At 45.4% G+C, this 13293-nt stretch overlaps 1 protein-coding gene across 1 annotated transcript; it reads right to left on the bottom strand.

Annotated features, from left to right (window-relative positions):
* Positions 1-218: 218 nt before the first annotated feature.
* On the bottom strand, positions 219-12528 carry scaf11 (SR-related CTD-associated factor 11). Its single transcript, XM_053640836.1, has 15 exons — positions 12077-12528; positions 11205-11267; positions 9433-9578; positions 8382-8459; positions 8168-8238; positions 7995-8059; positions 7831-7859; positions 7016-7116; positions 5949-6074; positions 5757-5842; positions 3477-5645; positions 2802-3118; positions 2561-2704; positions 2357-2476; positions 219-1038 (listed from the first exon to the last, which is right to left on the bottom strand). The coding sequence occupies exons 2-15, from the start codon at positions 11224-11226 to the stop codon at positions 928-930; spliced, it is 3585 nt and encodes a 1194-aa protein (XP_053496811.1). The 5' UTR covers positions 11227-11267; positions 12077-12528; the 3' UTR covers positions 219-927.
* Between the last annotated feature and the right edge of the window lie 765 nt (positions 12529-13293).

Consider the following 13293-nt stretch of genomic DNA (forward strand, 5'->3'; position numbering starts at 1 on the left):
TTGTTTGAGACGAGGGTTTCTTTTTGTAACGGGTTTTGGTTTTGTATTTCTGTGTCCTCCCCCAATGCTCAACTTTTTTTTTTTTTTTTGGGGCCTGTTGAGAAATAAAATCTTCTAAAGTTTTACATGACAGGCATGTTCTGATAATCGAAAGATTCTCTCTGAGACTTGCTCACTACCTCATGAAGAAGTTGGTAAAAATGCAAATGGAAACAGAGCTTGTTTAGTTAATATTATTATTATTTTGTTGCTCTGGGAGGTAAATAAATACATTTGTGTGATACAGAAAGCACTCTGAAGAGACATTAACCCACAACTAAAACAGCTCTGTTCATATTTTAATTGAAAATCTGTGCACAGGCTCCCTGCACCTAATGTCCAGGATTCACATAGAAATGGCTCCAGCTGCACCCATAGCAAAAAAAAAAAAAAATCACATTGTCAATGGACATTTATTGATGATTAAGATTAGGTTCAGTTTAAAAAAAAAAAGTAAAGAAGAAATTGAATTGTTACATCAGTAAAGTCATTGACGCAGAAAGAGAGAGAGAGAGAGAGAGAGAGAGAAGAAGAGACAAGCAAGATAGAAGTACCACTCCGTTCATTTGATGAAATCATTTAGAGCAATGCCACGGACTGGGAAACAGCCAGACCATGATTGTTTTGTTTAAGAGTAAAGTGTGATGTGATGTGATATCCAGCCCTCAGCGAATGTTTACAGCAGCCCCATCAGAACAACAAATAAAGCAATTAAAGGGCAGTGTGCACTATATGAAATCCAAATTAAACAAAAATAATGCAATCTATAGAAAAGTCTTCATTACTGTTCTCAGATACGAAAAGAAGCTCCAGTCGTAACGGCCGGTGGAACACGGGCTCCTGTGGAGGAGGAATTGCACTTGTGCGGGCGGCAGAGCGGCGGCTCCCTCAGTTCTTGTCCGTTTTGTTCTTGCGACTGTGTTTGTACTTGTCGACGTACGCTTTGACGAGGTTCGCCACTTTACTGGCGTCAACTTCTCCGCTCTTGCTGTGGCAGACCTGGGGGGGGGGGGCAAAAACGGTCAGTGCTTTTGAATTTCGAACATTTTTTCCTTGAAGATATTTAATCTCTTCAGGAACAATCCCTCCCCCCCCCCCGACAGTCCAGAGATCTGTAATCATGCAGCTTTGGATGTAAATGAAGACATGTTTACAGATTTCCAAGGCCACAGCGATTAAGACCAGGCTTTAGCTCAGGAAACAATGCAGCGGTGAACTACAGCAACACCACCGTATCTGTATTAATGACGCAGGCACAGCAGATATTTAAAAAAAAAAAAAAAAAAAGTCCTACACGCCCCAGTTAAAAATCTAGGTTTTAACCCCCTCCACCTTTACGGTGAAACAGCAGCCATCAAAATGATACCCTTTTATACTGGAAACTGTTGCTGTGCTCAGAATGAACCAATCAAACTGGGGTTCGAAAGTAAATCATCGATGAAGTGATTCTGATTAATCCCAAATAACGACTAGCTGTTTCTGTAGGACTTCCGTTCGACTGCCGAAGCCGTGGTGCGCAAGACCTCACTGATGAAAAGCAGGACAAAAGAATTTCCAAAAACATAAGCTGTACCACAAAACACCATGAAGGCCATCAACGAGTGGAGAAACTAAGGCACCACGGTGGCGTTACCAAGAACAGGATGTCCTGCAGTAGCACAGCAATATCTGGCAACCGATCTCGATTATTCTAGGTGGAGTAGTGCGGCTGGACAGAAGCCCTCTCGCACCAAAATAAAAACCTATCCACGCTCAACAAAAATCACTCCAAACCTTGTGACAAAATGTTTTGATCTGATGACACCAAGGCTGAGGAAAAAAAAACAAAAACACACCCACAGTAGAGCGTGGTGGTGGTAGCATCATGCGATGGGACTGGGATCAAGATAAGACTGGCATTTGGAGCCATCCATGATTCCCTCCATTTTGCAGAAAACCTGCAGGCCCCTGTTACCCAGCTGAAGATGAAGAAGAATTCCAGCAAGATTACGACCCAAAGCACAAATCCGGCTTCAGAAGAAGAAGATAAACTTTTCTGAATGTCAGTCAGATCTAAATCCTATCAGAAACCTGTGGAAGGACATGAACAGGGCTGTGTCCAGGAGATCCACTCACAGTTGAACACATTACTGCAAGGAAGAGTGGAATAAAACTGCCAAATCGGTGGCCTCGTACACCAAGAAGACTGTTAAAGCAACTTTTGCTTGATATACAGCACTCAACGTTAATTAAGGGGTGTGTAGACTTACGCAGCCGGGTTATTATAAGTCCGTCCCTTTTGCGAACGTGCATAAATAGAAAAAGAAAACTTGCTTACTTTTTCTACGGCTTTGCGTACAATCTCTTTGTACTCCTCCTTGGTGATATCCTTCTTTTGGTAATATGGCTTAATGGCTGCTTTCACCTCGGTGATGGCTTTTTCCTGAATCTGTAATTTCTGTCATAAAACAGTCATAAATATATTTATACATATATTTTAAAGGCCCAGCCCATACTGCCCCCTGTGCTGCTGTACACTTACCTTCTCCTTCTTGGAACTGTCTGCGTGGACCCTGCTGTGAGACGAGGGCTGTGTGGTGGAAGACGGCTGCGCCATGTTGGTATGGTGAGCCGCCTTGTTGGGCGATGCCTTCACCGGACCTTTTCCAGGCACACCTGTAATCACCTGGTTAAAGAAGTGAACAAACCGTGCCAAGATCATTTCAATACACAAACCGGAACGTTTAATACAAATCCTGAAGTGCACAACATCAATCCCTAACCTGAGGGAGAGGGTCAGTGGACAGGATGGTGAGGCTGCCCTGCTGTACAGGAGGAGGCGGCGGAGGAGGTGGAGGCAGACCCTGTACGGCCATTGTGTGCATCTGAAGAGGGGGGACAGATGGGTGCAGGTGGACCGGTATCTGGGTGGGAATGGCGAACGGGGCTGGTTGGACCGTCACAGAAGGGCCTCGAGGGCCCATAGAACTCACTGGGTAGCGCAGCACTCCGAGCATATTGATCTGGTGAGGAAGTACACTCGGAGGGGCAGGTACTGCTTCGTTGGGTATGTGGGTGTTCGGCTCACTCTGTGGGAGGTCTGAAAAAAAAAAAACACGGGGTTTGGCCAAGTTTAATAATGAGCTCTACGCTAATAGACGGGTTGATTATGGTGCTGGCAGTATACCTGTTAAAAGACATTTCCATGCCCAAAAATACAAAATATTTGGTCAGTGGTGGTCCTATTGTGAAATGGAGAAGCCAACAGTGCCTTAAGGTACTGGGCACAAATTCTACAAGTCTCTGGAGCTGTACTGGAGAGATGAACCCCATTCTTACAAAAAGGTGTTCCCTTAGCTGCGAGCCTTCCTGTCTAGGTGGAAACTTTATACAAGGTAAACAGTACTCAAAATCCTAATTGGTACCATACATGTGCTAAAAATCTAGTAAATACACACCAGTTTGTTTGGAGACTCCAGCTGCAGGCTGCTCGTCCTCTTGTTTGTTCCAGATGCTGCCACCTGGCCCAGGTCCTCTCTCTCTTCGCGAGTAGTAGTTCTGTACGTCAGCAGGGAGGGTTCGGCGAACTGCCCAGCTGGAAGCAGCAGACCATCCTGACCGGTCCAGAAGTGTATCACAGGTCTCGGACTCTTTCCTCTTCCCTCCTGGTCTGTTCTCGTTGAACTGACTGTAGGAGTCACTCCCAGTGTTGTTTGTTGTCCCTGAGAAAGAGCCGCGCTGCTGCCGCCAGTTATCTGCCGACTCTCCATACTGGCCGTAGGACCGCTGACCGGCCCAACCTCGTCCAGCAGGACGCCCTTGCTCAGAGCCCCAGCCCCCTCGAGACCAGTGGTCTGTGGGCGTGTCACCAGAGTTCTCCTCAGAGTGCTGATCTCGTTCCCTGCCATCGTTATTAACCCATGACCTTTCCTTTATCCAGTGTGGGTTTTCTGACTGGCCTCTTTCTGGTGACATCTCCTGAGGATAGAGACTGCCGTTACCTGAAGAGCTGAACTCCCTCGGTGGAAACGGTCTATCTGGATTACTCCTCCTGTTGGAGTTGACGAAGGGACGTCCAGATCTCCGGCCGTCCCCTCCCCAAGAGTCTCTTTTCCGTGGCGATTGTGCCCGTTGATCGCCGCGCTCTGAAGACATGCCCCTCTGATTTGGCCTGTTTCTGGATCTTGAGCGAGATCTGGAGCGAGATCTGGAGCGAGACCTGGAGCGGCTTCGAGAGCGTCTCCTGCTCCGTCTCTCTCTGCTGCGATTCCGTCTGAAGCCACCTCGTTCCTCGTCGTGCTCACGGCCTCGACTTCGGTGTGGTGAACCAGCATTGCGACTACGGTCTCTGGACCGTGACCGCTGTGACCTTTCGTTTCTGGCCTCACTTTTAGGGGACCAGGTGGTTGTGGGCGAGTGGAATCGAGACTTGCGTTGCCGACCATCTCTCCTGTCTGAAGACGTCTGGTCCTTGGAGAGCTCGCACTTATCCCGTACCTCAATCTTCTGCTCTCGGTCCTGAATGAGGATTTGGTCAGCAGATAAGATCTGGGGTTCAGCAACAGCACTGTTAATCTCCAGCACCATCTCAGCAGCAAGGGAAGTGTGCTCTGAAGCAGGAGAGTCACAGTCCATAGGTATAGACTCGGTGTTGTCCTGCTGACTGCTAACGTCGAGAGACACCTCTTGTTTTGGATCGGTAGTTACTGAAGTGTCTTGAGTTTGTAAACAGTCTCCAGCTGTATCGAGAGTGGAGATCTTGTCAGGCACAGGAAGTTGACATGCTTCACTGGCTACATTTCCACACTCAACTGGCTCTACTTCAGCTTCAGATTCCGGATTATCCTCCGTTCCCTCTGAAGAGCTCACGGTTGCAGTAGTCAAATTATTGTTGCTCAATAAGGACTCTGGTGCGTTGCTAGGTCCCTCTAGCATCACCTGCTCAGCAGATGGAGCAGAGGACTGGTGGAGATCATTTTCGAGACACGCTGCTTGTTCACTCTCGGACGTGTCCTGTGAAGAATGATCCTCCTGAGATGATGTCTGATTATCCTTTGGCTTGACTGAGTTCTCTCCTTCTTCATCACACTGAGGTGAAATGTTCTCGGTCTCCACTGGAGACTCAACGTTCCTTTTTTGTTCCTCCCCATCCTGATCAACAGAATCCGAACCTTCATCTGCATCCCCTTGACAGGAACTCTGGTCTTCTTCGGTCTCCTCTCTCGTCCCCGCCACCTTCAACTCCTCCGTATCGCCGTCAGGTTCCTCTTGACTCGTCTGTTCATCCTCCTCGCTGAGTTCCTCGTTTTCGACCGCCGCTTGCCGGGTGCCCGCTTTCTTCCTGCCTCCTTTCCTCTTCGTGGTAGGCTTCTGTTTGCTAGCAAGCCTTTGCTTACTTGTAGAAGCGGGCACGTCGTTCGAAGCACTGCCGGAGGGAGAGGACGAGCCGGAGCCAGACTGAGGAGACTGTCCGGATACAGTATCCTCATTCCCACTTTTGCTCGTTCGGGACGAGCGCCTTGTATGATTCTCGGCCTGTTTGACGGAGCGCTTCGATCCCGATCCTCTTTTACCTTTCCTCCCCTCGCCTTTGGGACACGTGACCGCACAAGCCTTGCCATAAAGAACTGAGAAACGCAAACTGGATGAAGAATCTAATTTTTACAACAACAAGGCACTGAATGCAGTCGAAGACTCGGATTAGCATTCCATAACGACACACAACCTGTGGTACTCACCAGGGAACCCGGATCCCGGAGAACAGGGAGAGGAACGCGTTACGGGGTGTTGGAGAACTGCACGAGGGCACTGCCTGGACAGAATGCTGATATAAGAAGGACAAGTCAATTTCAAAAAAAAGAGTCGGTGGCTGTCCATGACAGAACGCCGTAAACGATTACGATGCGGAGACAGAGCAGAAAGAAAGTCACCTTGGGATACATGTAGAAGGAAGTGGTATAGGAACAGACAGCCACTGGTGTTCTGTTGGATTTCTCCAGCACACTCTCCACTCCTCGTCCAGAGTCTCATCCTCAGGGATCACTGCCGTCTCTGTACTGCATCACAGAAGTTTATTTGTTCATTTATTTTTAACGTCAGGGAAAAATAGCCGAGACGCTTAAAATTTTATTTATTTTTTAAAAGCTACAAATTTTAAAGAACGTGCTTCAGAAGTTCCGAGGTCAAGAGCCAAAGAGGCCATGGGAAGGGTTATCATTTAAAAAAAAAATTATTTATTCAGTAGTATATAATGACTGGATTCGACTGGATTTTCTCATCAGAGCCACTGATTTTCAAGTAGATTTTTTTTTTGGGGGTAAATGAGGTGCAAAAATGACTCAAAGCGAGATTTTAGAAATAAAAATGTCACCGAATGATCTCAGACTTCAAATACGGAGCGTTAAAAAGTGCCTAGCCGTGTTGCTGTACCACGGAAACGGTTTAACGAAACGCCGCGGTATTTCTCCCGTGGGTTTCGCCAAATTCAGACGGACCTCGTTTGAATCAGGAGTAGCGCTCTTCAAAAACACACAGCCGAAGCGGGACGATAAAACGTTCCCTCGTAACATCCAGAACTTTCCGTCTTCTACGGATGAAAAAGCACCTTGTTAAAATCTCCATATTCACTCGGTTAGTCTCATACGTACTCCTATGTGGAGTCTTTAATAAAAATCTCCTATGATTAGACTCCTGCACTGAACAGCGAGTATGGATGAACACGAGCGAGCCCCTCCCCCCCAAGCGATATGATCGCATTACTGTATCAGCGATTTATTTAAATAAAACTACAATCACGATTGTACGCTGTAAACCCGTTATAGTTCTGGATGCGACACGGACACCGATGGTCCGGTCTCGTCTTCCTGCCCTGGTGCAGATTCGAAAACCCATAGATCAGAGAGCTGATGGTCAGAGCATGAGCACAGCTGAATCGATACACAAAACGCAGACCACACGACATCCCCCGCGTTCTTCCCGCTGCCTGTGGAATATTTACATGACTTGGGCGAGTATGCCGAGTGTCTCCCCCTGCTGGGCTGGAAGTCCATGATCGCTGTGCTGAGTGAGCAGCTGTGAGCGACACGTCTCCCCTTCAACCTGCACAGGGATTTAAACACAGTCTTTATCCATGAAAATAACTTTCAAGCAGAAGTTCAAATCCGAAACATTATTGTATTGTACTGCACTTTTCATGTTTCAATTTTTCATAAAATTCTCTCTCTCTCTAAGATGCTTTCTCTGAACCGCCAGAGCCAAATGTCTCACTCGTTTTCTGTGAAAATCTGAATTTTTTTTTTTAAACCTGAACCTGAATTCTACCTGAATTTAACCTAAAAATAATAAATAAATAAAAATAATAATTCTACCTGATTTTTATAACCCAAGTTTTTCTTGTTCTACTTTAATTTGTTTTATTCTACCTGAACCTTAACCCGAATTTTTTATTCTACCTTAACTTTAACCCGAATTTTTTATTTTTTTTTTACCCGAACTTTAACCTGGAGTTTTGTTCTACCTCAATTCTTGTTCTACCTTAATTCTTTTACCCTGAATTCCCGAAAGCATTTTAACAGGCGTTTTTATTAAATAAATAAAAAGTCACACTTGCACTCCAACAAAAAAAGTATTAGGAATTCAGGTTCTGCTGACTCCTGATGATTTCCTTTCACAAGTACTGGGAGTCAAGCTGCATTTAAATCAGAAGTTCTACCATAAAATAAAAAAACCCCAGTGACGTGTGGTCAAGGCGTGGAGTCGCAGAAAAGTCATAATGTTCTTCTGGGTTCAATAAAACACTGAAAAACAACAAACCTTTTTTAGTGCAGAGGAACCGAGATCACCTGTTAGGGAGGAACAGGTACAAACTGCACGTTAGTCCCGCATCAACCTTCAAATGCAAAACTAACTCGCATGCAAGTAAAATGACTTCTGAGTTATTCAGATTATTATTTTTAAACAAACTGTAGTTTACGTACATATTCTACATGTCCGTCCAGTGCTGGCTCTTTCCTCCTTCCCGTCTGTTTTGGTTTTTTCCTTCCTACAAAATCAACCCACTTATTCAGTTAAGAGCACGCTTACCGTTTAAGGTAAAAATAAAGAAATAATCCAGTCATAATGAACGGAGGAGAAAATATTCTTCACCTACCCTGACAAACTTTGCAGCCCCTCGACGTCTTGAGAGTTGCATACGCAAGTGTTCGATGGTTTTACAGGAATCTGTAGACACAGCACGGGTCCGTTAGGGCACGACAAGCAGCAAGAGGGGAATATTTCAAGTGCTTGAATGGACAAAAAATAATAATAAAACACGGATAGAGAGCGAGAGCGAGAGAGAGAGAGAGGGAGGAACGCGGCTCAACCTCGACGTATCCCAGAAAAGGGTCCTGTGTACAGATGGCGCTGAAAGGCCTGCGGTCCACCGGACAGATCTGCAGCATCTGCGTCAAAGCAGGAGAGTTAAGATAAGTAACGGACTTTATTACCATTGTAACGTTCAATTAAAAAAAAAAAAGTTATAACAAAACGCAGGAAACACCAGCACTGCTTCTGACTGTATTATTACACAATGTGAGATTGTTTAGTAAGGTCTTCACGTCACAGAGACACCATGTGGCTCTTTTTGGTTGCAGGTGTTGAGGTAGTGTGTGTGTGTGTGTGTGTGTGTGTGTGAGGGATGTCACGAGAACCGATACTTTGGTACAAACATTCTTAAAACGTGACGGTACTTGTTTTTCTGGAGAAGCGTTAGTACCGATTGTTATGAAAGTACAGAGGTTGCGATTCTTCCGGACCTGAAGGGGGCAGCAAATACGCGCAAGTGTTTCAGTCGGTCCACAAGTGGAGGGGAAGAAGAACAATACCTACAAGCACACGGGGAAAACTACAGAAGTTTAGCTTAGCTTAACAAGTTTAGCTCCGCCCCGACTTGCTGAGAGGAAATGTGGTAGGAGTTAAATATGGAAATACTTCGCATTCGAGGCGGATGACAACAAACATAATTGATGATCTGAAACCGGTGTGCAGCCGATGCTATCGTTCATTTCAAACGAAGCGAGGAAACACCTGGACTTTGGTGAAGCACCTGAAAGACGGTCCTATATTATGTTTGTTTGAGGCAGCTGCATTGTGCCGTGAAACCAGCTAACGTTATGCTCCGTGTAATGTTAGTGATAGACTGTTATTTGTTAACGACGCTAACGCATTGCAGCGTTATAAACTTCCTCCTAATGTTCCACCATGCATCTCCATTCAGCCCGGGTCCTGTCAGATACATGTAGTAATGTCACTAATAATTATTCACATGTTCATGCTTTTAATAAATTATTTTTATCCTGACACCATATCAGTGAATTTAAACTAATGCTTGCATTCAGAGTATAAGGTGTGTGTGTTGTGACGGTGGATTCTGACCTGAGCCCAGCGCAGGATGCAGCTGAGACAGTAGACGTGGTTGCAGGCGTCAGGAACAGCGCGCTCTACAGGCCTGGGGGGGTTCAGGCAGATAGGACAGAGCTGGCTTTCCTCATCCTCCGACACGTCCTCTACGCTCTGCACACCTACCAACACACACACACACGAAACCTTACAGTCCTGTTCACTCGCACACGGAACCTGGGGTTTAAACCAGGACGTTAAAACTGGCTTGCTCTAACGATCACCCAAAAATGAAGTCAGCTACAGCCGAACTCGTGCTCCGGAACCGGATCCTGGAAGCGTGGTCCGTTAATTGAGGATTCATGACAGCCCTGATGTTTCACGTTTGATAAACCATGTCCACTATTATAATCAACTCAAACATACCAGATTCACGTCGGTAATCTTACTTTCAGTATTTAACACACGAGGCAGTTTTGTCTCCAGCTCGGATCGGCTCGGGTGACCGACTCGGGCTCCTGCAGAACCTTCCACTCCTTTGCCTTAAAGATTCTCGGGTCACTTTAGAAGTACGTTTCGGGTAGCCGAGTTTGCATCCCAATACGCTTTATAAAACTCATCCTTCTGCTTTCCTCAGAACTCAAATCACATCAATAAATACGAGGTGGTACGCTTCAGATCACGAGCACTTCCTTCCCTTCTCCACGCTCCATACACCGCCATCTTTCTCTCATGTGTCCAGAGGATGTTGTTCCAGAATTGTACAGATGTTTGCTTTGGGGTTTTTTTTTAAAAGATGTTTTTGGCAAACTCCAATCTGGTCTTCGTGTTTTTGAGGATTTATCAGGTGGTGTACATTTTGCATTTTGTAGGAAAAACGTCTGCATTTTCTCTGGTGAAGTCTTCTCTTGATTGTTGACTCCGATACACCTACCTCCTGGAGGCCAAATGCTGTGAAGGGGTTTTTACATCTTTCACCAGGGAAGGAATTCCTCCGGGCCTTGTGGTGTTCCTGAGCTCAGCAGTTCCTTCTTTCTTTTTAAGGATGTACCAGTCGATTTGTCGACTCCTAATGTTTTTGCTCTCTCTCTCTCTCTCTCTCTCTCTCTCTCCACTGGAAGTCACAGCTCTTTGGACTTCATACTGAGAATTAACAGCATCAGATTGCAAACACAAATACCACGCGTAGAAATCAACTCTAGATGATTTACGTGCTCGGTGGTAAGTGGAATAAATAAATAAATAAATAAATAAATAAATGTGGAAATAAACACACACCTGGCCATGAAACAGCTGCGCAACCGATTACATTCTCTCGCATAAAAAGTGTTTTCATTCCTACGCCGTCCATCCGAATCGGACGTGAACACCCTCACGTTAAAAAGCTGAAGGCCGGCACTTTGAGCTCATCATCGTTACTACAATTTAATTTCCAACAACAGCCGGAGTCGACGTCCAAATATTTGTGGACGTTACTGTATAGGAAGGAGGTCCGTTCGGGACAGTCTACGCACGCGACATAAACACGTGACGAACAAGCGAGAGCTTGTTCCAGAAAGTTCCACGGATCATACGGAGATTTGTTCTTAAAAGACTTTAACAGACTTTATACTTTAAAAAAAAAAAAATAGAGTAAATAAAAATTCTCCTTGTTTTGACTTCATGCTTCTTTTACATCAGACTGAGAAACAAAACAAAAACAAACGTTCCTCCACTTATCTTCGCTAACTGCTTTATCGTGGTCAGGGTCACGGTGGGTCTGGAGACTTTATTATCCCCGGAACGTCGCCTACAGATTAGACACTCACCCTGTCTGGGACATGTAGGCATCTTCGGCTCAGCGTGTCCACCACTGCCGCGCTCAGGTAAGTCTGTAAGGGCGACAAATCCATGAAGGATTAATGACAACAAGTACATAGAAATGTGTAAAGTGGACTAAAATCTCTCATCATCATCATCATCATGCCCAATATTAAATACTATGCACACGAAGTTAACACCTAACATTATGCTCTTCTAGTGAGCTTGTAAAAAAAATAAAGGCGTATGATATATATCTCATGAAAGGGGTATTGCGTCATAACATATCGCGATATTTGTTTCGTACCGTCACATCCCTCAGCCCTAAACCCGGCTGCTACATGTTATTTACATCACTAACTGCTTCAACCACACGTCGCCTGGGTTTCCATGAAAACTCGGGTCCAGACTGCCTCACACCAACGTGACCTTTGACCTCCAGCAGTAAACTTAGGCCCAAATCCTGTGATGTAACCGACCCGCTTAAGTTTTCACACTTCTGACAGCTTGTTCGAGATTTAAACACACACAAAACAACTAGTTACAACCGAACCGTAATTATATCCTGTTGTTACCGGAAGTCAGACAAAATAGTTGGTCCAGAGAACGTGCTAGCTAGCTTAGCCGCACTGAGTGTTAGCGAAGTTGTGTAAGCTGTAAACTTGTTTAGCTCTGTCGGTGTGATTAGCCTGGAAGCTAACTATCCTAACACAGCCACGGATACGTTTCAGGAAAGCGGCTAGCTACACCGTGCTAACTTTTAAAAGTTGTTAGCTACGAAGACCTACTTTCTTTTTTATCCGATCCCTCGCCGACGCCGTGTTGTTACTTAGCATGCGAGTTAGCAAAGAGCGAGTGCACAATACATGAACTGACTTACCTTAGCCGAGAGGCTTAGCCAGCCAGCTAGCCCGTGTGTTACACCGCGGTGCCGCTTCTCCGCTACAACCAGCATGCGAGCCGCTGAAACAACGCCAACACCGACCTGCGCGTTCAAACCGAACGCGGACGAAGTGCACAAGCAGCGGCGACGGCTTTAAAGGTGTCCCGGCCACATGTAGAGGGATCAGGTACTTGTAGCTGTCACTCCTGACCCCGTGGCGGCGCTGCTGCATGAGACCGCGAGAACGAGTGCGTCATCACGCCAGACGTCGTTACACCGTTAATGCTTCCTTCAAGTGCTTGGCGTGAAGCGGAGTTCTGGCGAATGAGTGCGGAAGTAGTGTACGTCCAAGTGGTATTTATTTATTTTTGTATCGACGAGAAGACGATTATTTTTACCTCACTGAAATAAATAAGTAAATAAACAAACAAACAACCAAGCAAATAACCGGCTAGCTAACATGCAAAATTATCACTTACAGCTTACATTCCTGTTATGTTCTTATGCCGCGTTCACGACAACTAGGAAGTCGGAATTTTCCAACTTTCTTCCTGAAGCGGATGTGATCATGCATTTGAATAGCGCCGAAATCTACGTACAGAAGCAATCTGATATTGTTTAGAGAAAATTTTTTTCGCATTAAAGCGAATTAACGTTAAATCACAAGGTTGTTCTTATTTTGACTCTTTTGAGCGCCGCCATGTTGAAGTGACGTCACGGAACCGCTCTCAAAAACAACTCCGACGTTCCGAGTAGGAATTACGAGTTGGAGAGCCTTTCGAACGTTTCTTTCCCACTGGGAAGTCGGAAACTTTCCTATCCTAACACAGTCACGGTTACTGGCAAGTCGGAAAGTTCCCAGTTCCCACTTGGACATGCATGTAGCGTTATGCTGCCTTCAAGTCCTCCTCGGAAGTTTGCGTGTCCGAGTTCTGAGGTGGTGATTACGACGTAATGTGTGTTTAAGTGGTTTATTTTGTATCATCAACGACAAGAAGTTAATTTTGCCTTTCTGGAAGAAAATAAAGACCCGAACAGTTAACATGTATAATTATTACTTAAATCAGGGGTCTTCAATCTTATCCAGAAAGGACCTGATTTCACTTGTTTAATCAGTTCATTTTGGTCTCCATCAAGTGTGTGTCCCATTTGGCTGTAATGAAAGAGTCTGCAGCCACACCGGCCCTTTCTGAAGACCCCTGACTTAAATTTTA

This window comes from Ictalurus furcatus, chromosome 14, assembly GCF_023375685.1.
Source record: "Ictalurus furcatus strain D&B chromosome 14, Billie_1.0, whole genome shotgun sequence".
NCBI lineage: Eukaryota > Metazoa > Chordata > Actinopteri > Siluriformes > Ictaluridae > Ictalurus > Ictalurus furcatus.

Coding starts and splice junctions, on each gene's coding strand:
- scaf11 (XM_053640836.1), bottom strand. CDS start 11,226: ATGCCTACATGTCCCAGACAGG. Junction 7,117..7,830: donor GTTCCTCTGCACTAAAAAAG/GTTTGTTGTTTT, acceptor ATCCCTGTGCAG/GTTGAAGGGGAGACGTGTCG. Junction 6,075..7,015: donor GGCATACTCGCCCAAGTCAT/GTAAATATTCCA, acceptor TCTGTGATGCAG/TACAGAGACGGCAGTGATCC.